Source organism: Cardiocondyla obscurior, linkage group LG03 (genome assembly GCF_019399895.1).
Source record: "Cardiocondyla obscurior isolate alpha-2009 linkage group LG03, Cobs3.1, whole genome shotgun sequence".
Taxonomy (NCBI): domain Eukaryota; kingdom Metazoa; phylum Arthropoda; class Insecta; order Hymenoptera; family Formicidae; genus Cardiocondyla; species Cardiocondyla obscurior.
The window spans coordinates 1,713,504-1,737,831 of record NC_091866.1 but is presented as its reverse complement, the minus strand read 5'-3'; the positions used below and the strand labels follow the sequence as shown (position 1 = coordinate 1,737,831).

Genomic DNA, 24,328 nt, shown 5'->3' with positions numbered 1-24,328 from the left:
AGTGAACTCAAACGACTGCGAGTCGAGAATAACAGTAATGGAAGCCCCTGCGGTATCGTATCAGCAATGCCGCGGAGCGAAGAATATTGGGAATACTGTCCGCGGTACGATACACCGGTGAAAAATTTTATATTTTTCGCTAAGATTTCCACCGCTACAGAATCGTTCGAAATATCGCTCGATTATTTCCAATCTTCAGTCTCCCTCTACCACCGGTATCGCCTTAATCACTTTGCCGTTTTGCGTCCAAATTTCTTCAAAGAAAGGAAGAAAAAAAAACGAATTGTCCTCAAAGAAAAATCCGTGTCGTCCGATGTGACGATATTATTATCTGCGATATTACCATTGACGCGCATATGCCCGGGACATTGGTACCTCCCTCCGATATTAATGCAACGGCGAATATGATTTTCAGGCACGCATAATTTATACATCTATTTTCCATGTTGCGTTTGCCTCGTTACGTATTGATTGCGCCGTTACGTCCGCGTTTACGTCCGCTTCAGCATGTACGCGCGAAATTGACGTTTTGACTATCGGAAACCGCGGAGGCGACGGGATCGGCGAGTATCTCTAGACGTAGAGCGAAAGTAACCATGAGGAAAAGCCCTCTGGGCGTCGTACACCGCGACGCGCGGCTTCGAAAAGCGGAAATATCAGGGATATTGTTCGCGACGCGATACCGTGAAATTTTACGGCGATACACCCGCCGGGAGCAGCAACCGCCGCGGCGACTGCAGTAATTTCTCTGAAGAAAATTTTTCAACGCGTTAGTTACGCGGACGACGAAAGCGGCTAATTATGTCCACCAGATCGACTTCTTTTTTTTTCCTCTTCTCTCTCTCTTTTTTTTTTTTTTTTTTGCACTGTACGAGGCGGAAAACAGATTCGTTTCTCTCTAAGCTTTTGAACCCGCGACGCGGAAGCTAAACGCGGACGCGCGACATTTTCCAAAGTGTCGGCATCGAAATTACGCGGAGATGAAAGGGAAAAACTTTCTCGACGATGGCAACGGCAGTCGTTTCTTGTCCATTTTTATGAGAAAATGGCGTAAGCTTGTAAAGCCCGTATGGAATATAGATTTTGCGACCCGCCGTAAAGCGTAAACGCGCTTATCGTAAAAGCGCGGTGTAACGTAACGCGTAATGCAGCCGGCGAATTTTAAAGAGAAATCGCGAAAAAGAAAGAGAGAAAAGAGAAATAGAGAGAAAGAAAAATATCAGAATATAGAAGCGAATTTGATATAAATTAATTGATAAATTTATTCCAGAGTTGAAATTGATCGGGGAAACGGATATTTCAAGAGGAACACTTTAACTTTTCTGTCCATGTGCAGTACACATGTGATCTATACGAAACGAGAAATTTGTATAAAAGAAGTCCTGAATAAATTAAAGCTTTTATTTAATTTAATCATGATCGTATTACGTTTCTTTGTCGCTAACGGCACATGATCAAACGGGGACACTGCCGAAGGAAATGCGATACTCTTCCTATTCTGTACAACATATATCGAACTTTCATTAGTCCTTCTGTGCTCTATCAACAGTAATGGTGTAAATAGCAGTCGACATGACGCCGAAAGGTTTAATATTTCACTGATCGCCTATCCCCCTTACACCTGCAGGATATGAGACGAAGAGGCGTCGACCTAATAACGCAGTCGTTAGACAAAGTTGAAATATACGTCCGACGAAAGATCGAATGTACGGAAACCGGATATTTCATTTCGAAACTCGACGCCGCGATACGTCAACGCAGAATTGCCTTCCGCCTGTACTACTGCCGAACTTCCGTTACAAATTTTACTCTTTCGCCTCGTCCCAAGAGTAAAGTAATTGGCTTCTCTCTTTTCGTTCCTTTCCCTCCCTTCCTATAGACCCACCTGATGTTACCGAGTTAAGTGTCTCGCGGATCTGCTTTCCTCCTTTTGCCGAGGAAAAAGAAAAGTCCTGACATTCGAGTTCATAAATTTCATCTCGCGCGCCGTTGAATTTTCCGATCAAAAAAGATTTACGGGGAGCTCAAATGCCGGAAGAACAAAAGAGAGAGAGAGAGAGAGAGAGAGAGGTGACTGACAGAGAAGGAGAGAGGTTGTTTCCTCATAACCCGTTTCCTAATACTCATTTAATTTCCCGTTTTCCGCGGCCTATTTCGCGCGATTCCTTGCAATCTAACTAATACAATTAAAACGTTCTCTCGTCGCGCGCCGGTAATGCCGTCAACGGCGTTCCACAAGTGTCGCGACAATCGGATAGATCTAGTTTCATTTTCCTCGTCTCGTTTCGGCCTGTTTTTCAGTGGCCACGTCAAAGAACGTTCCGCACGAGGCGTGTACCATCTCGTGCAGGCAAGTCGATTAAATGCCGTCTATTTGCATGGCAATGCATAATAATTAGGAGCTAAACTAGGACGCGACAGATTGGTACCATCAGCTTAGCCGCCTGTCTATCGCCGCGCATCAACTGCAGTATGCAACCGCAATCCTTCGTAATGCTAGCGAGCGCCGCATCTCACAGATGTTCCCTGGTGCATAACTCCCCCTCCCCCCGTGTAAGGGGTGTAAATATGCGCCAACCGCGAATTCCGCCTTGTATCTCCGGGCGTGGATTTTCCGCGAATAACCGCTGATCACGATCGAGCAATCTGTTGCGATATTAAATTTCGACTCCCTTCACTTTTACCACCGTGCACTTTTTAATTTACGACTCGCCGACCGGTCCGTCGCGAAAATTGCTCGATAACGGCATTTTATACTATTGCATAAATTACGCTTTACTTAAAAGATATAATATGTCCCTCGCAATTGAATACTTTTATTTAGAACGATTCCGTCTTCAATAAAAAGCTCTAAAAAATCATAATGCTATACGGAATTAAATTACAATTAAGCGCAGCAATGCGATCTTATAATCGCATATTTTCTGCGCTGAGCAATTTGTTACAGTTCTCCAAGGTTCAACAATTTTTATCCCCCTTGTGCACAAACACACCCGGAGAAAAATTGTATCGTCTTAGCTCAGACCAAGATGCCACGGCACGTCACCAAACAGAAACTTTTATGTGATTGCAATTTTGAGATACCAAGCTGCCCAATAACAGAAATGCATTTTTACAAAGAATTTTTATAATGCCAGACAGTGGCTTGGTGGAGTAAAATAATTGCATTAATAAAACCAACGTGACTTCGACATATATTAAAAATTAATACAACCACGTCTGTGAAACTTGAAGTAAAGCTAGTGTCGTTAAATAAAATAAACGACGATTCCGAAAAAGGATTTGTTTCGTGGACAACATTGATCCAACATTGAAATTAAAATATATTTTTCAAAATTTTTATCGATGCGTTAAATTAAATAGTCGTCAAAAAAAAAATAGCTTTAAATGTGTTAAACTCAGCATGCGTCGGAAAAATCAACCCGGCAAGTGGCGTCAAATTAAGAAGCGATATTCCGACGTGAAGGAGGGTCAAAGTACGTATATTATTTGCGGCGAGGTTAATCTGCAAGCTAATTATCAGCGCTAATTAATAAATTTTAAGACACGAAAAATTTCTCGGCCGGGGAAAATGGTGGCTCGCTTTAATTTCCCGTCGCTGGCCGCGCGATAATTATTCGCCGACGGAAGATAATTTAATGCGCGGTTAGGTTATTAAATGCGTTGCGACTCAACGCGGGGAGAGCCTTCCTCTCACGTTTATTCCATCTCGGGCGCGATTCACTTTCCAAGCTACGAAAATCCATTACAATCTTTCTCGCTCGCGTCTCGTATCATACAATATACGGGGCGTCTCGGCTTCAAAGAACGCACACACTTCTATCCCGCCCGCTTCTCTCTCTCTCTCTCTTTCTCCCTTGTATCTCGCTACGATGCTTTGCGAGGTGAACGCGCAATATAATCTCGGTACATACAAGACTGGTATCTCGAGGCGCGTTTCGATCGTGCGAGAAGCCGCCCGGGAGTGTTCGGTCGTTCCGAAAATTGCGGGCGATGAGCCTGAGCACCGGCACGCTTCATCGAGTCCACCATCGTTTCCGGTTACGTTACCTCGCCGTCGAGTCGCAGGACACATCAGAAACGACAATATTGTTGCAATATATTATTTCGAGAGAAGGGCTGCGACGCAGAAGCGGAGCTCGGAGAGGCGGGGGTGAAATCAACGTGGGCGAGACAGGCGGAAATCACGGGTGGTAGGAGGCAAGCTGGGGGATGAATGAGCGACAAACGCGCAGGGGAAAGAGAGTGAGAAGTGAAGTGGTCGCGCACTTTACGAAATGAGATACACCCACGCCGATAAAACGCCGACCGCACCTATGTGTGTCGGGATATGGCGGTATAGCAACGGAATTAAGAACCGCGCTGCAAATTCACGGCGCGCTGAAAGTATAAGAATCTGCCGATGCGCTTAATCGCTCCACCGTGCATTTCGCCGGGAGAAATGCAATCCGCCATCGGTTAAAGCGCGAGTAATCGCGGGGGCCGTTTTATCGCTCGAGATCGCAGCACGTTGCCTGGCACGTACCTAGAATTTATAGGCGACCAAAAACTCCTTATCTGCCTTCGTTAGAATGATGAATTCCTCGGATAGCCGTCGGACGCACATACACGCGGGGACATGTTTGCGTCCCTTGGATCCGTAATTAATCAGAAGAAGGAGCGTAAGAACGCGATTGACCTCGTCAGTTTTGTCAATTTACGAGCGCCGCTTTAATTACGGTAATTAACATCGAAAGCGCGGCGAGGTACGCGGCTTGCGTCGGTGATTGGCACATATTTTTGTATTTTAATTACGTCAATTGCGAATACTTTAACATGATCTGCTTCTTTTATTAGATTCGCGCATTTTTCACTAAACGTTCGCTCGTTATCTCTTTGATAACCGTTGCATCAAACGCTGCAAGTCTCGCGAGCAAGCGCGGGGAGGAGGAGTTGTTGATTTTCATTCATTTACTTTAAGCGCTTTTAATTGTCGTGCGCCTTCTTGTTAAAAGAGGATTTCTCGCGTTCGTTTAAACGCCTTCAGAAGCGTTGTCACGTATGCTACACGCAAGTTGTAACAAACGGTTCATATTTCATCGAGCACTGAAAGGACCATTTTCCCGCGAGGTCGTCCCCTCCGAGGGACGAGCGCGCACCCTCGTGCGACCAGCTTCCGCTTTTCTCCACGCCCGCTTCGCAATTTTCCGTTTATCGAGTACGTCGCGCGGCGGTGGAATACATCCACGTGGAAATAAAAAATGTATGCCAATGTGCGCGGAGTGCGAAGCCGAAACCGTTGTCGATCAATCGTACGATATCCCCCCCCCTTCTCCTCGCAATCAATCGCGGAGGACTCGCCGGCACAGATTCACATTCCCACCAAAATCCGTCTTCGTCGTTATGCGTTAGAAGCGCGAAAGCACCGCTGAAAGACGTAGTACACGATTCCCGCGAGTTAGTCGTCTTCCAAATTTAATACGTTAATTGTTAATTAAATTCCTCGTCAATTAATACCGCGGATCCTCGAGGAGTCGTTGCGTTCTACGAGAGCTAGCTAATTTTACACCGAATCGAAAATTCAAGATTACACTTCGTATTCTGTATACCAAAATTGTAGAATGTATTAGTGAATTCCTTATCTTCGACGGGACGGAAAAAAACGACAGGGATTTCATGCAGAAGGCAGTTACATTATAACGATTTTACGGTTTACGAGAATAACGTATCAAAATGCGGCACGATTCAACGCTCGATAGATAATAATACGGTTTCCTTTCTCAGTAATAAGCTTCATCGTATTATGCTTTATTAAGATATCTATATAAGTCGTACTAATTTTGGAGCAGGTCAAACGTATGTCATATCCGGCGAGGCGCAGGCCGCTCTTTCGGCCGTCGTCGAAAGCATCCTGGAGGAGTATCTGCGAGATACCAAGAATTTAGCCACGGCGGCTGGTAAAAGCTGCGTCACCCCCGAAGAAATGGAGAAAGCATTAAGGAAGCTCTGTCTACGTTTAAGCGCGCAGCCAAGCACAGCGAGCAAACAGAAAGTTAACACGCCGCGCGAAGACGTCTGAACCAAGAGTTTGGTGAAATCTACCCGCGAGGAAGATGTCTTCACGGCGCGAAACAATTCAAATGTCGAGAAACCGAAAGAGAGAAAGAGATATATATATGTATTATATACATATATATGTATATCACTAATAAATGTCGAATTGCATTAAAGTGCGAATTGTTCGCGAACAGTACCTCGCGCTTATTGTCACTCGTTCATAATACCGTGACGTTTATTCATACCGTGACTCTACGCGCGAGAAAATTGAGAAAATAAATTCATCCTGAGAAGACGTGTAAGGAACAATGGAACGATGGATAATTAAATTAGCGTCTAAATGAAAATAAACACGTATAAAAAATAGCGATTGTTCTCACGCGACGATAAATAATAATTCAAAAAAAAAAAAAAGAAAAAAAAAACTTTTATTACGCATCTTTCAAGTAATTCTAAATTTAAAACAAGTTAAATGTTAGACAAATTGTGTCGAGTTACTGCAAGAGACCAACATCTCTTGCAACGCGAGTTGCAATTGTTTAGTGCGTAACGAGCGCGTTTCCATCAATAACAATTATTTGTTCCGCCTTTGACTTTCATTGAAATTCCTCTCATTTGACGTGACGAATCGCGTTACGAGAGCCCTTCCGTGTTCATCACGTTGGAGAGCGGCCATTGTGACAATGGTCAAGCAGTTGTTACGAATTTCCTGGCAATCCGTGCGGCAAAGCGCTTCTCGCGTGACTGGGAAAATTCATTAAACGACGCGCGATAAACCAAAAATAATTCCGTCCCGGCATTGTCGGGCGTTAATGAACGGGATACACCGTTTTTTTTTTTTTTTTATTACCTCCGCGGTCGCGTATATTTTTCACGTCTCGCCGATCTTGCGGTCGTCCCATCGTCAACGGGAACTCATGCGAAAAGTAACATTTCCCCCTCTGCTTAATCTAACGAAATATACCTTCATTTACAGTGATTAAAATTATATCGTAAATAAGCGCCGCGCAAACTCGAAATTAAAGAAACAACGGCGATGTATTAATTTGCGTCACAGGTTTCGCGCATAAAATTGTAAAGGACGTTACTTTTATTTGGCATCATGTATGCAGGTTTTTCTATACAAATCTCCGTAGAAACTTGACGTTATCCTTTTTCTTTTTAATAATTTCTAGCGATATAATGACGATATAATGTTTCTTTTTCAATGTCCAACTTATGCGTTCAAGCATCTCGTACGAGCATCACTTTCATTATAATAAAAATCAACGACACGAAATCCGGCACAATCTAACAAGTAGACGTTATTGCGGCGGTGGACCAAAGCAAAGCGCGACTCCAACTCGACTAGCATATCATCAAAGTTTTCCGTGCAGTCTCACATCAAATAAAAGTCAACTGAAAGAGCGATCTCGGCTTGCCTCGCGCGCCGGAAACGCTCTTTGAAATTATGTCTCGCTAATGACGTGGCGCGTGAGATCTCCCGGCGACGGCGGGCTCTTAGATTGAAGTCTCCCGGTTCGGTCCTCAAGATGCGTTTTGTTCACCCCGGCCGAGAGGGATGGCCTCTTTTCGCGCGTCACGGAAAAGGGCGACGGGCAAAACGGGGACGCGCGGAATATCTCCGTCCAACAGACGCGCGAGACTCAATATTTTACGAGCGGATCCACGTAAAATAATTGGAACGCGTTAACAATGGACCCGGTCTCGTCCTTTCTACATTTTTTTTGTTCGTTTGTCTTGTTTTTTGTTTCCTCCCCGCCCGATTTTTTTTTTCCCACCTCCCTTTCTCTCTCTCTCTTTTTTTTTCCATTTCGTCGCGTTGCGATCGAAAAGTTAATAGATACGTGAAATGGCGCGCGATATTCGTTACCGTTGCCGCGCCGATTTTATTTTTAACTCAAAAATTCGCTGTTTCATAAAACGAGATTTGGAGATACGTACGTACCTGAAGCCACGTGCACGCTTCGACCGGAAAATATTTTTTCCATGACAGCTCCGCGGCGAGCGACAAAAAAAAAGAAAAAAAAAAGGAAAGAAAAAAAAGAGGGAGGAACGCGGGCGGCCGGTGATAATCAATCGAAAAATGATTTCGAATGGCGTAACGGACCGCTCGCCGCGTCATAAATCTCAAAACGTAGCGATTAAGCAGATATGTCCACCTGCCAAAGCGAATATTCGCGATTTTTGATATACGGGGACGAATCCGGAATACAATTACGCGCGTGTGTCGAAGCGTGCAACTTGGGAAACGTTTCGAGCGGAGCATCTGTTGTCTAAGCATCAGTTGACGAACACGGTGAATATTCAATTTCAATAGAGAAGTATTTAAATAAATGCGCAAATTAACGAGGGTATTTATCTCTATGGTGCAACGCTATCTCGCATTTATCGCAGTCGCAACTTTCATAATCATATATTCAAAAATATTATCGTTTCCGATGGCAAAAGAATAACTCAGGCAGCCTTAAACCTTCTCCGCTACGGTAATTTTTATTAATATTTTATAAATTATTCACCGCTTGCTTTTCATTTAAATTATATATGTATATATATGTGTATATAATAAAAAGAGATAGTTTTGCCTCGTTTGTAAACTGATTCGTGGAAAAATAACATGCAAAATGTTCATCAATAAAAAAAATAATTTTTCCTACCGTGCCATAAAAAGACGCGGGTTGGAAAGGTAATTAATAAACGAATAGCCACGATGTATAGATGTTGAATATTCATTCGTATCCTCTTTCTACGGCATGTTTAACATTTCGTAAAACCATTTAAGTCACTGTTTTAATTATTGCCCTAAGGGGGAAAATGTTTCACGCGAGGAATATTTAACGGACAAAGAAATGTATCGTGCAGGTGGTCCTCGGACTCAAAATGGTCAGGAAACAAATTGATTTCAGCCTCGCACGCCTTTCGTCAGAAACCCCTGCGTGTCATACGCGTTCCGCCTCCTCTTAAAGGCGGCCTGTCATAACAATGGCTATCCAATTCCGATCTAATCTTAATTAAAGCTTAATTAAATAATTCCCTCATTCGCTTTATCGAGAAAAAAAAAAAAAAGAAGACAAATAATATTCTCCCTCATTCTATTTTCTCTAGGAATTTCGATTTCGTCATCACTCGCGGAACGTGAGGTCGAATTGGTGCCTCGAAGACACCAAGGTGGTCCGTGTCCGTGACCGGAATTAACAAATTAACGCGCGGAACGTTTCGGGAATCGGTCCGTTCACGTTCTTCGTTGCCGTGTTGAGGAAAGAGGGCCCCCGCCGGGTCACCACCGTAATTTCTCGCGCGCATCGCGTAAAATAATAACTTTACGACGCGACGGTCCAAAATGAAACGGGGCCGAGAGGCGTGAGCGAAGAAAGGGTCGAGATACGAGCAAAGAAGGTCCCTAGGAATGCGTGCGACGGCGAGAGGAATAACGAGAACGGGGGAGGGCGAGAAGAACGGCACGAAACGAAAGGATGGAAACTAAAATAGTCGCCGCGACTCGAAACGAAGGAAAAACTCATTCCGTCTGCTCGCTCGCAGCCCTGAGCCGCTCCATTGTGAGACGGCCAACTATTGTGTAGTTCGCGGTAACCACGGACCACCGTCGTTCGTTTCTTGTTCCCATCTCTCCCCCCCTCCCCTTCCCTTTCAACCCCGCCGTATTCCTTCGCCCAGCCGCTTGGGCTCCTCTCATCCTTTCTTTCGAAACCTCCGCAGAAATCCACCACCTCGCTCGGTCGCGCGCACCCTCCGTACGTCATTTCTTTTTGTCCCGGCGCGGCCGCGTTGTGAAACGACGCGACAGGCCGTCGAAACGCGCCGCATCTCTCTTTCTCCTTGGTCCACGATATTCCTCGCGCGGTTGCGCGCGAAGCAGCACTCGCTGCTAGATTTCACGAAGGAGGGGGTGGGGAAATAAAAAAAATAAATGGACATCATCTCGAGATATTGCCGCGAGTTGGTCAAATCGCGTTTCACATGAGACTTATTAAAGGCACGGAAACGCGACACGTTCACGTTTGTCACGAGTAGTTCTTGTTCTTTCAGGTAGCTGTTAGATAAATGAGGATAAGAAAGGCGGAAAAAAGAAAAAAAAAAAGAAGAAAGAAACGCCTTGGGTTTCTTCAGCTCCCGTCGTCGCGTTCTTTATAGTGTTCCTCTGCCATTCGCGTTATTAAATCAGTATCATCGTAGTCTGACGGTAAAGCACCGTTGCTAGAAGGGATGAGTCGCCTCGCGCGAATTTCGACCTAAGTTTCTCGCAATGAGATAGCTCGAGTTGAGAAGTTATCGTCGTAGGTCGGTTCCGATGAACGATGCATAGTACTTTTCTCTGAAACTCCGCGGAAGCTCCTGAAACTAGCATTCGCGATGCGAAAGAGACCCGGCTAATTCGTAAAAACCGGAAGCGAATGAAAGTTTGCATGCTTTCTTACGTCGCAGCTTGAACTAAGTCGCTTTCTAGAGAAAATATTAAAAATGCGATTTCGATCGTGCTGTAATTATTGCCTCGCGTTAATCAAGCAAAACTATTTTATTCATTTATTCAAGTGTTAAAAGCAATAAAAAAAAAAAATAAAAAATTATAACTATGCGTTAATTTTATAATTAATAAATATGCAAGATAACTGGTCTTATTATCTTGTTATAATTATCGTTGATTCTTTTCTGCGCAAACTGCGTTTTAAATTTATTGCATTAATTCTTTCATTGTATAAAGTTAATTTCCGGAGAGTTTTTTTTTTTTTTTTCTTTTTATTAGACTTCGTGAATATTAAAGAAAATGCACCTCGCAGCGAAATTTGTCGAGGAGGGTATAAAAGTAACGCAATGAAGTGCTCTGTAATCAAATAAAATTATCAACCTGCAGCATACGATACTCTGTATTCCGGCGGCGGTCCCGTTGCCGGTTACGTGCAGTTTCCATTTCGGCGCGGAGTTTCAGCGAGACCCCCGATAGGAGAAACAACGTAATTATCGGTAATGGAAAGCGGTCTCATCTTCAATTTCAGAAAACTCGATACTCCAATGAACAATAAATGAGGGGAAACCCGACGCCGAAGACGTCAAGACTAAACATCGATGATAAATCAATAGCATAAGATCGGGATTGAGATTGGTGTTGGATGTCGTGTGTTATACAGCCTTGTCTCGCGCTGGTATAATGGCTGCGAGACGACGGTACCAATTGAAATCGATACCGCGCATTCCCGCAACAGCTTAATAAATTAACGGTGGTCTACGTTCGGTTCACCAATTCTCGCAAACATCATCTACGCTATTCGAGCGTTTCCGCACCGCGGAATAACGCGCTCTCCGAGCATCAGAATTCCGTCGAATTCTCTAACCTGATTTCACGGAGTCCTCTTTTTTACAAGCAGGATATTCTCATAGTTTACTCTCACATTAACGAAGCGCTGTCATCGACTCGCGTCGCTGTCGGACTTTTAATTTCCCGACGGGATTCTAAAAACTTCTCCCCGGTATGGAGAGCTTCTTGGACAATTCCGAGCTGGCTTCGGTGGGCCAAGGGTTGTTCACGGTGGAAGGGAGGGGGGGGATGGGCGAAAAGAGAGAACGAGCAAGCGCGCGGAACGTGATAAAAGGGAAGCGTCTACAATCCCGTTGAAAATAATCACTGCGAGAGAAACGTCGCGCGATAGAATTTACTTTGATAATTCGTAGTATAGTGGCGTTTCGGTTCTCAAGATGGATGCGCAGTAATATCGTCCTAGTGCCGCGTGCATAATGTAACGATGGGGAGGACCTGGCGCAAAAATGCTCGTGAGAAAGCGCCGAAGTGCTCAGCCAAGCGGTCAAAAATTTTCCCGCCAACAACAGCCGCAGCCGCGGCGCGATGAAATTAAAACGAGAGTGGAAACGTAAGCACGCTATCGCGTACAGCTGTCGCGCTCGCCGTATGTCGGCGCAAACTTCCTTAAATCACTCTTTTTTTCCGCGCGGTGTGACGTGCCTCTCCCCATAGACATTTTCCACGCCCGCGACGAAGACCTCTGACGCCCGGGCGAACGCGAATTGTGGCGGAAAACGCCTAGACATGGTATTTTCAGCATTTGTAAAAAAATAAAAAAAAGAAGAAGAAAAAAAATTAGAGTCGACGTTCACGCCATAAATATCGCCGGAGGCGCGAGAAGCGATTAATTCGCGTGCAATTTACCTCGCGATTTCTTCTAGCGAAAATTAATTGTGACACGTCGAATGTGCGCGTCTCTCGCGATTGCTATAAACGGTTGAAGTGTCCCTGCGTACAATGTACATGAAGGAAGCCGAAAAGACCCCGAAATTATTCCCAATGAAACACATGCGAGTGTAATAAATGAATAAATAACATGAAATTTAATACTTTCTAGAAACACTCGTATCCCATGAGCGTCGTGTGTGATGGAGTACTCTTAAATTCCCACTTTTGTAACATCATCCTCTCTCGTCAGTATGCTGCTCAGGGCGCCCTAGATTATTCAACGTATTTCACACAGCACACGTTACAGAATTTGCGACTTCCAACGGCATCAAAGTATTGAAGTTACGCTTTAAATAAAGAATATTCAAATAAATTCCCTCGGAGATAATCGAGGCTCTGTCTCTCTCTCTCTCTCTCTTTTTCAGCGTTCTCATATTCTAACTTGCGAACGAACTTTGGACGGAAGAAGCCGTGGGTGAAATTAAGTCGGCAATGCGAACCCGTTTAAACGCGACATGTATACATTCTCCGTATTACGAGAGGATCTCTCTCTCTCTCTCTCTCTCTCTCTCTCTCTCTCTCTCTCTTTATTACCATAATTTCTTTCCCGGAGTTAATAAAGTTTGTCTAGAAATAGCCACGATGCAAAGAGCAGAATTTGAAATGGATAGTTCGCGAGATCGTTTGTCCACTTGTACACGCTAAAGATATTACATTATTCGCGTACTTTTTCGTTAATGTGTCACCCATTGCCGCTGAGTGCCGTCATTATTTCAATTTTTTTTCCCTCCCCCTCCCCTCGCCTGTTGTTAACCTCGCGTGTCAGCGTCCACGGTGGAATCTCCTCTTCGAACGGACGTTCAATCAATAGTCGTGTACCGTCGATACTGGCTTAAAGGGTGCTTCGGGAAGGACGGTGCGGGTATAAACCAGCTTTACTTTGCAATAGCCGTACGTGCAAGGGACGGTCCACTTCGCGGGATCACGTATCGCCGATGGCTCACGTCCGCGACTTACAGTTTCCACACGATCGCCGTGGCATCCTGAGTATGGATTGCCCCCCCCGCCGACGAGAGAGCGACGGTCCCTCGACTTCCGCCGTGGGCGAATACGGTGGGGTCCGGACGGTCGCATATTCCCACCCCGGAGGAAATTTCGATTTGATCGGTCCGCGATTCATGACGACGTGCCGCGCGTTCGCGGCAGACCATTCACCTAATGGCACTAATAAAACGGAAATCGTTCTTGTAACCGAGGAAGTTTGCCACGATGATAATGGTTAAGTACGGAATACCAAGGGGCCATACCGCAACCCGCGAGTCGTCGTAAAGAACGGATCAGCTATTCTTCGGGGTAATCGATCAGAAGAAAATTTCGGCTTTAGCGATATTGTAGGTTTTCTTTTCGCGCTTTTTTATTATCATTATTATTTGTTTTGTTTTTAACTAAAAATAGTTGGAAGTGTGTGTAACAGACCACGCGTGCTATTGTCACCGGTAAACTTCTCTGACAAAAAAAAATCTCAATATTACATTTTCGCGTTGGAGTTTTAAAAATACTTTACCTCGATTAATAAATAAACAATCTTCCTGGTGCTAATTAAAACATGACGGAAAGCGAAGAAAAAAAAGGGGGAATGATGCAGCGTCTAACCGGGAGCGGCGCAGCCGGAAAGTGTAATGCATAATTACGAGGCGTGCGTTCCGCACAACCGCGGAAACGGATCTCGGGGATTTCCTGGATGCATCGCGGACGACGGTGCTTTTAATGACGGACGGTAAACTCTTTATTTCCGCGTGATATACGAGCGAATTCCGGCGTACTCTGGTAGGATTAAACGAGGCGGGTCGACTGCGTCGTCAATGGACTTCGTTTCGACGGTCCTTTCATTATCCCAGAAACACGACAAGGGTGCAGATTCTGGTCGCGCGCTCCGCCGGAGCGGCGAGGGGCGAGAATCCGCGCCGGGCTCGGAGCAGGAAGGAAAGGAGGAACACGGTACGAGGCGCGCGGTTGAAAGCGAGGGTGAGAGCGGTGTGGTTAAAGGGACGTAGGGAAGACCGAGAGGACAGGAGGGTAAAGCGAAAACGACGGGGGGAAGGTACGGGGGGAGAGAGATGCGAGGTAGAGAGAAAGGGCAGGGCATTAGAAGAAACAAAAGGGGTATTTTCGTCGCCGGCGACGAATCCAAATGGAGAGAAGCGGACTTTTCTCTTCTCGCTCGCCGACCTACCTTCCCGCCTCTACCTTTATGTCCGCGGTCTCTGAGGATTAATGTCGCCCGGCACGCTGCCAGAAATAGAATGGCTGACCCGCGCGAATGTATTCGCCAGCCGACTTTGAAACGGCGCTCGCCGCGCGAGGGATGTGCAATTGGCTGGCCGCGCGTGCATGCGCCGCGCCGTGAAATTAGTGAATAGACGTCACCGGGGATAATGCCCCGCCGAGGATATCTTGGCGGGCGATCGTATGCACGGCTGCGCCCGCAGCTTTAATGAAATCCGGATTTCAGTAAAAAAGTGGAAGATAAAGACGGGAGCCGTTTTAAGAGCTCCCTCTCATAGGTTCGAGGGACCTTCGGTGGTTTTTACTGGGCTACCGTCACGTATCTGAGATGCTCGACCACATCCGGCATTAAACACTTTAATTCGTTCCTCGCGATAAATTCGGGATCGCTTTCACGGTTTTGTCTTCAAAATTACCTCGGCGAAACTCTTCCCGTTTTTTTTATCCAAGCGGCGGAACTCTTTTATTAATTTTAAGATTCATTAAGAACGAATTATTTCATTTATTTCTTATAATTCAAGATCTTTCACGGACGCGTCTCGATTGAATTACCTGCTGGCGAAAAAGCTTCATGCTAGATATTAAAAAGTTGCGAATGAGAATTAAGAACGAGTGATATCTGCGCGCGGGCACGTTCCTTACCGTTTAACATATGTATATCGCGAGTTTTATGCTTGCCGAAATTTGTATCTCCGCTCGCCGCATAAAGGCAGACAAATTGCGGAACCACGTTTCGCATTTAGTATTCTTTGCGGATGCCGTGGAACGGGCCATTGCGGCTACAATGTAACGCGAGTGTACGTTACCTACCGGAAGATATAAGGATCGCGGTGCCGCACAACCTCGATACAAGGTGGTAAAAGCAGAACCATTGCGTTATTGTCGGGAATGGATACCGCGCCGTTTCGGTAAATACGGAAATAATATTCGCGCGCAAGAGTAAAAGAGAAAAGAGGCGAGAGGGAGAGGAAGGGTGACGAGGGTGCGTCTCATCTCGCACCTTCTCGAACGCCATCCCGTATTACCCTACTTTGTCCCCGTGAACGACCGTTCCGTTCCATATTCCACTTTGTCCTGTGAACTGTGTGCACGCATATATTCCTAGAAGAGACAGACACGGGTAGGATCAAAGACCTTTAAAGTGGATCCTACTTTTATGCAGTCACGTTTCTCCACGGTCCAACGAACTCATTCTTCGGCACTCCAAAAAGGTAGGAGGCGGGAGAGGCACGAGCGCCGACCCGACCAATTCCTTTGGCCCTTAGTTTTTTTTTTTTTTTTTTTTTTACATTGAGGAGTTAATCGCGTGATGCCCCGTAATGTCTTAAGTTCCGCAGTTAAGCGCGAGAATGCCTCCCCCGCAACATTCGTCAATTGTTTAATTCGCATTTCGTCCTGTTAGTACCGTTTGTTATAATTCTGAAATATTCTGCACGTAAGCGACATTTTTATTTTTATTTCCGAGAATGTGAAGTCAATGTTGACTCATTTAAAGATAGGTGAAGAAAATTTAATCCTTGATTAATTTAAAATAAATTAATGACAGAGGAAAATTGGGCAACAGTCAAAAGATACTTCGAATAAAGAAATTTACGTTAAAAAAGAAATTAATTTTCCTTTTTTTTTATGCAAAAAATGTTTTAACAATAGCGTGCATTCGTGCTTAATAACGATTGCGTATTGAGATACAAGACAATTTTCTTAAGAAAACAAATAAGCATCGAGAGTGAAATCACAGGAGTAAATGTCGTTTCGCTGTTGCAAATCGCGGCATCGCGTGCGTTCTCTCGCGAGCACAATCACGTAAAACGCAAATAGTACGCTCCGAGCGTCGTTAGAAATTTTATATTATTGTAAGGGTCTCGTGCCGTTGGGTCTCTAACTCTTTATTCAGTTTTTATTCAGACGACTGTTTATTATTATTAACAATCGTGGTTGAAGTGATTCCACGCAAGTTGCAATAAGTACGACTTTTGCATCTCGAGTGATAAAGAAATTTCCCTTATAGCCTTCTCGAATAATTTTGATGTTTAAATAAAACGAAGGAAATATTAGCCTAAGGGAGTAATTACATTTTAACATCGAGGTCAAATCCAGCTGAACGAATTTCATGCGCCGCTGCAACGTACTCCGTCACTCCGGTTTTAATTGCTCTCCGAGTGTTATAATTTGAAAGATTAAGTCCCCTCCATCACACACAATTGCATTCTTTATTTCTTCCCGTGCTGGAAAGTGGCAGAAGTAATTCGCTGATGGTTTCCTGTGTTTACCGCGGCTACGTAATAACTGCGACCCCTCCCTCCCCCGTCGCGCCGGTGCGAGAGCCTCGGAGCCTTTAACCGCGATCTCTCCCGCGTCTCGCGAGAAAGTACGCAGGGTTATAACGAATGGCTGCTAAAATAAAGCATACGCAAAGCGCGAGCCGTCGCGTAAATATTTACAGGCGCTTTCTCCCGGGTGTAGGCGAGGGAGCGAGACAAAGAGGAGAAAAAAAAAATAAAAATAAAAAAAAAAATAGGGAGGGCCGTGTGGCCGAGCGAGCGGGTGGCGGAGAACGGTCCACCCCGCAGGAGATGGTAGCGATGCAGGTGCGCGAGGCGAAGAGAAACGTGAGAGGTGGCGGATGAACACGTGTGGGCGACACGTTGCCCCGTGTGATACTCGCGGATCCCGGTTCACCCTCTCCTCCCAGACCCTCTCATGCATTCATTATTTTCTCGTCGACGCAGACGACGACGACAACGACAACAGTGACAGCAGTGGCGGTGGCTGCGACGGCGACGGCGACGACGACGATGACAACTACGACGAGAACCGCTCGCTAACCCCGCGCACGGCCTCCTCTTTCCGTCCCTCCCTTCGTCCCTTTCGCGTATGCCGCTTCTAAATTATTTTAAACCGTTGTCCCGCTGCAATATGACGACCCACCGAGTCTAGAGAGAGAAAAAAAAAAGAAAAAAAAAAGTGCGCGCAGGTGTCACAGCTCTTTTGTACGGCATCGCGCTGTCGAAAGCACGGCATAGATATATATTCACTTGAAGAATCGCCGTGAGAGAAAGAGACAGCCTTCGGCAAGAATTGGTGGCGTTTCCAGCAGCGAGTGTTTTGACGTTTAACAAAAAACTAGAGACAAAAGGGTGACGCGTGACGTTTCGTGAAAGCGACGTTTAATGACACTATGTAATGTTTTTCTATTTTATTTCTTTTTCTTTCTTTCTTTTTTTTTTTTTTTTTTTATTGGAAAAAAGGTTACCTTTGATGCCGCTCTATTAAATTATCACGTCTTAAGTCATAAATGATTTTAGCACCTTTTAGAAGCTTCTTTTATAAAGGCAACAGAATAATGAATCTATCAATGATAAAAAAAAGTCTCGCATTTATGCTTACAATCTCTAAACTCTACAATAAAAATAACTGCGCATCACGTTAAGCCGTAACGTAGAATCGCGTTGTGATAGTCGTACACAAAGTAGATAATTGTACAACTTAATTACATATTTAATTATAAAAGTATGCAAATCAATATGTTTTTACATGGAAATACAAGTGCCGACTTTTTTTTCTAGAAGCTGTCCGCTACATTCCGCGCTTATTAGGCAAGGCGAAGGAGCACACAGTCTGCGAGTAATAATTATAATTAATTCGCTTTGTTCCTCCAGCGTGCTCATCATCCAGTCGGAGAGGAAGTTACGGAGCGGCGCGAAAGAACCGCTCGGAATAAAGATGTTAGACGTAATCGTCTAACACATGAGGAGGCTCCGGATAGAAAAAGCCGCGAGGTGAAATTGAATTTCAAAGAGCATACACGGCGCACACACGTGGGCGCTCAGTTTGCAGCGCGGTGCGCGGCAGCTTTTTATGTACCGGGGAGGACTTTCGCGTGCTTTTCTTCCCGGGTGACCAACGATGAAGAAGTTGTCCCCGCGAGCGTGCTTAATTCGCACGTACCGCACGACGGTCTCGCGGTCGCTGCTAACTGTCAACATCAAAAGACCTTAATTACGGCAAAAAATCTAATGCGTCCACGACGCTGTCGGCAATAAGGGCGACGTCCCGCGCGGACGGGCGCGGACAACTCCCGGCGGGGTTGCGCAGAGCGCGGGACCAGTAAGAAGCGCACCGCGCCAGAAACGGAGAACGGTAGACGCAGACTCCCGGCTGGAGATAAGACCATAGTTCTTCCGAGTTGAACCGTCGTAAGCGCGGAACTAAAAGTTCCTCCTGATATCAGTCGCTTCGCTACGCTACGCCGCGGCGGAAAGTAAGATACGTTGCCGCCTCTCACTCCGTTTACCCTTTCTCTCTCTTTCGCCCTTCGTCCCTGTCTCGGCTCCCTTTCTCCTCCACTCCTCCACCTCCCCCCGCTCTTTCCCCCCCTCCCCCCGCCAAAGAGCCGCAGTTACTGATCTCTTTTCAGACCCGGCTTCAGCCCGCGTCCCGTTTCTCTCCGGTAACTTCAGAACGCCCGGAGAGTTCGGTATAAGTTATTTTATTAAATCCACGCCCCCGGGAACGGGTGGTATCGAGGGGTCCTTTGAAAAGGTCGAGCCGTAGAGAGAAAACTAGGCGTAATGAAACGATGTCTACGGTAGAAGCGTGACGCCGCGGACAAACGGGAAGAAAGATCAGAGCCAATCCTTTCGTGCGCCGGGCCGAAATAATGAGGACCTACCTGTAGGCGGTCGGGGCTCGTTCCCGATACCGAGAAATAGGTATCGCCGTGGAATCGGCAGATATCCCTGGGCTAAAATTAAAGTTTCGTTTCACCGATCGGCGCGTCCTGGAGGGTCGAAACTCGTAGAAAGTATCGGTCCACGATAGAAAGGGTTTCACAGTAATTAGTTGCGCCTAAAGGGCTTAGGTCAAGGTCGCTTAGCACGTATCCGCAGGATGTACGCTTCGAAAGGTAACGCGCTATATGTTTAACTTCGAAAAACAAAAAAGGGGGGAAAAAAATACGTAGGCGAGAGAAGATAAAAATATAAGGATACCTAACGGAGAAGCTGCTGTTTATAGAGACCTTAAACTCCTTGCTTTTTAATTCGCTCGTGACGCAGTAGGCGATCCGATAATACGCGGCAAGTATGATTAAATCCTACGGCGCATTATTGCGCGATGACATTGCACGACCGTCTTCACAGTACAGATGATCTGAGAGATGAAGAAAAATACTCCGCCCAATATCAAGCTCGCCCGCGCGAGCACAAGAGAGAACCTTCGTCGTTGCATCATGTGTGCAGCAACGTGTGTCACGATCATAATGGTTCGCAGTGAATTCAGCGTCTTCCAACCGGAAATCGCTTCTCCGTATCCGCGAACATTCAGTTACGAAAGCCGGGATTTTGCGCCAGCCGGCTATAACGGTTTGGAATAAACAGACTCGACTGTGTGTGGTTTCGACGTGCGGATCGTAATATCGGGCCGAGATTAAAAAAGACCAAACATGATGCGAACCCTACTATTCGTTAATTTAAAAATATAAATTTAATAAGATAATTAAAAAAGAAAATTTCAATTATCTCTTTAAATAAAAATCTACTAAATAAAAAAAAAAACATGTTAAAATGTTGTAATATAAACCTACCTACTTCGACACAGAGCATTATTCGTTTTATTATAATTTATTATTTTTATTTAAAATTATTATAACTTAAACAGAAAAAAAAAAGAATTCAGATTGCACCTTCTTTTTCAAAATACGTAAACTTTTTACTTTCGATTTGTTCAACTCGCCGTTCGGCTGGCTCAGAGTCATTCGCAATTACACACGTAAGCCCCGTGTGTGTAAGCTTTTTTTCCAGAATAAAAAGCGTGTTGTCGGACATACAGAACGGCGTTTCTAGCGTTTCTAGCGTTTCTGGCGTAACCGCGCTTGTAACTCTTCGATCCGTTCCGATAGCTTTTTGTCCATTGTAAAAAAGTATAGCACCTGTGCATACGATACTTCGTGCGAGTAAACACCGCCGGCGTATGCGTGCGGGCGTGCGTGCGTACGCGCGTGGAATGTGTAAGCACCGAGTTAGACGCCATCGGAAAATATATCGTCGGCGTAAATCTCCCGCGTTACTACGCGATACGCGATTCTAGATGTTCGATCACACGCGTGATAGCTTCGGATTTCCAGCCTTGGAAATATTATAAAATAATTGCGACGTATGTGTCGAGCGTGTGACAGCCACCGACTGATTATGAGATCACATCCGTTAAAAAAAAAAAAAAAAAAAAAACAGGATGCTAATTAATTAATTCGTTTTCAAGGCAATACCGAAATTTAATTAGAAATCTTAATAACATCGGAGATGACGTTTATGATAATTTTCCGTTTCCAAATAGAAAATTAGATATATTAAAATGATTTAAAGATTTCGTTTCGCGTAAATCTTACAATATATTTCGCTGGCGACTTTAATTTTAATTTATCGGAAAGCAGTTAAATTCTTAAGACACCGTGTTGCGTTAACTAAGGGGAAGGAAGGAAAATAGCATTTCAAATTTTCAATTGAATAAAAGCAGGGTGTCGAGATTCACCTAAATCGAAACAATGCGGAACAAGAATAACTAAAGCTTTACTGCGAGGGAATGTCGGTTACAGGATCCATTTTTAACGTATATAAGTTTTATCAGTTGCCTATTTAATTTTTAAATCTAATTAAAAGAAAAAGAGAAAAAGAAAATTAAAAAATCAGAGAAGTGCAATTATGAGAGATAGATAACGTTCCTTATGAACATAATTATAGATAAAATGCATACTTAATCGCACAATGAAATATATTAGAAAAGGTATAATCGAATTTAAACCAATTTTGAAAAGCGATTAAAATGTTGGCATATTTTATAACTTTCTAACATAATTAACGTAACGTTCTCTTAATATAACGGCTAACAATAACCGAGAATATCTCGTAGAGAGGCAGTAACTATCAATTTATCAATCGATAGAAACAGTTCTTGAAGAAAATCGAAGAGGAATTGCGTTATTGAGTGACAATAACGGTGAAAGGCGACTGGCGGTCGTCCACTACGGCATTCTGAACGCGAGACGAGAATAGAACGATCGCGGAGATTGACGAGGATGGGGTATGGCCGCGTAACGACGAAGCGAGGGAAAGCGAGGTGGACACCCTGTTTGAAGAAACGGTGAATTTACGGAGAGAAAGAGAGATAGGGAGAAAAACGAAAGGGAAGAGAAAGAGAGAAAGAGAGAGAGAGAAAGCTCGACGCACGGTCGGAGTCTCTATTCATTTCCAGCGTTACCGCGAGTGGCTGCTGCGCTTTTTTACGAAACTAATTGAATGCAGTCCCCCGTTACGTACCGTGCGCCAATTACCGGTGGAACTGTCGTCCGTCGAGCGCACAGACGCGCTGCCGGCCGCCGCGGACAATATTAAGTCGGCGCCGATTTGGCAAAACACTAGGTCCCGTAATGGCACTAATTAGGTGTACTCTGCCACCCGTCGTTCCCGCCGACCTACTCGCCCTATTACCCTCTTGTTCATCCTAACGTTCGCGGATATCTCGCGATCGCCTACTCCCCCGCCTCTCTCCACGTCGAGTCGCTTCTCTATTCTTCCCCAGCCTATACTCTGGCCGTTTGTGTTTATCGCAGTTCGTGCGGAAACGAGACGCGTATACGCGCGATAGTATTGGGTGCACGAAAGCCATCCTCCCGCGAGATACTCAGCCACCGAGTGAGATCGTCGCTTCGATTCTCTCCCCTCAGCCGACGTTCAACCGACGGTAGAAACAACGGGCACGATGCTCCCTCGCACGTAAAAACGGCAGCCACGACCGCCCTTCGTGGATCTCGCCGCCCCGAAGTGACATAACCGATTCCCTTCAACGGATCTTCCCGGGTGCGATTACGTTCGACCTCGGCGTGTCGCCCGATCCGCGGAAATCATCCGGAAAGTGGACGACCGAGATTACTGAAGTAAAACTGCGGCAAACTTGGACTTTCTATTATCTATACGGACTGTTGCTGATAGAATGCAACTGCTCGCGAAGTTAAATTGCAAAAAGTTTGTGTAAAAGCGGCGGCGGATAACAGTTTGAGAAACTGTTCAGTGTACATTTAAAAAAATAAAAAAAATAAAATAAATAAAAAAAATAAAAACTCAATGTAACATTTATACACTTTTTAAAACGTTAACTTATTTCTATTATTAAATCCAAATGTTCGTTGTTAGATTCGCAACTTTCGTTTCGTGAGGGTCAGCAATTCCGCGAACATCACCGACGCGATTGGTGTAACGACAAGATCTCTGGCGTTAAGCCTAGAGTTTACTAGCGAGCCCTTTTACAGATTCTAACGAGTAATCGAAGGTAAGTAAGGTTTTATCGCTTCAGTCAATAAAAGCCAGCGGCTTAGGATAGCACGAGGAAAACGGTGCGGATGAGCCGACGGACTCCGTCCCCGATATAGCGGAGTAGCATGCGATCGCCTGACAACTTTACTGTAATAAACGGGCTGTGCCACAGATGGGTGAAGAGCTGCACGAAACTTACGCCTATCCACTTTGACATTCGAGTGTAATCACGAGAAAGAGAGAGAGAGAAAGAGAGAGAGAATCAGGCCGCACTGCATGCTATCATACACACAGGCACAGGCGTCGTCGATGAGAGAAGTGTCGCGACGAGGTAACTTTCCCTCTTCGTGTGGCACCCTCTTCTCTCAACCGATTCAAAATTTTTCGACAGTCGCGGAGAAATTGAATCGCGCACGGCGATTGATCACACGCTCGAAACCCGGTCCATTACTTTCGATATTGGTGATTAAAGTCATTCGATCATCCGCGACCATATGTGCGCGAGTAACGCGGCGACGTAACGCGATATTCGCGAGACACTCCGAAGTAATATGTTCTTAAGTATTATTTGATTACTTTTACGACGAAAGGGAGTGTCATTTTTTTAAAATTAAATTAACATACAATTTGCACGTGCCTTTAATTTTTCGATTATCTTAATTAAAGTTTTACTGCCTGTTTCCGTTTTACTTTAATTATTATTATTCTTTTTCTTTTTATACAAAACTAATCTTTCAAATTTTCCAGCGACAACGTAAAAAGAAATTACGTACGACGATAGCGCGATTCTTCATATTAAGTTTCACGTTTGCGCGTCTCTTTAACGATCTGTATGCAGCTTTAAATCACCTCCGTTGACGTTAACTGAGCAATGTAAACTTGACTTAAAATTTCAACAACCTGCGCGACGCTATTATGCGATTTATTGATTCGATGCCGGCGATAATTCAGCCGTTCTATTTATTGCAGACGAGATAGGCGAGGATCATAAAAACTCGGCGAGTAGCGCCTTGAAATATAACTGCGCGAGGATAACACGTATCGTACTCGCACGCAACGAGGTGGATCGCAGGTATCGTTGCCGCGTCTCGATAAAAAGGTATCGTCTCGGTGGAGCGGCTCCGAAGTGCAATAAGGGCCCCGCGCGAAGCTTTCTATCGCTCCGGGATAGCAGAAACAGGCGGTCGCCGGTGAAGGGAGGCGAGCTTCTCGCGAAAATAAAAAGGAGACGAGCGCGCTTTTACCAATCGATAGAGTATAAATGTCCATGAGCAACGACATCCTTTCTATTGTCGAGCGTCGTACCTTAAATTCCATCCCGTACTACCTTCCGCCGGATCTTACGAATCGCGAGAGAAGACAGTCGCAGGTCTTGGCTCGACAATTACGGTCCGAGTGAAACGTCAAGAATTGAGCTATGAAAATTGCAGTAAAGCAGTAAAATTGCAATAAGCGTCAATAATATCCGGAATTACTCGCTCGTATCGTTGCCGCCGCC

General features: G+C 45.0%; 1 protein-coding gene across 1 annotated transcript; it reads left to right on the top strand.

Moving 5' to 3' along the window:
• The first annotated feature begins 3,403 nt into the window (after nucleotides 1-3,403).
• LOC139101357 (uncharacterized) lies at nucleotides 3,404-6,066 on the top strand. Its single transcript, XM_070654429.1, has 2 exons — nucleotides 3,404-3,476; nucleotides 5,826-6,066. Exons 1-2 carry the CDS (start codon nucleotides 3,404-3,406, stop codon nucleotides 6,056-6,058), a joined length of 306 nt encoding a protein of 101 aa, XP_070510530.1. The 3' UTR covers nucleotides 6,059-6,066.
• The last annotated feature ends 18,262 nt before the right edge of the window (nucleotides 6,067-24,328 follow it).

Bases quoted from the DNA above. Each gene is read 5' to 3' on its own strand.
- LOC139101357 (XM_070654429.1), top strand. From the start codon at position 3,404: ATGCGTCGGAAAAATCAACCCGGCAAGTGGCGTCAAATTAAGAAGCGA. The intron at 3,477-5,825 runs GTACGTATATTA...CTAATTTTGGAG, and splicing joins CGACGTGAAGGAGGGTCAAA to CAGGTCAAACGTATGTCATA.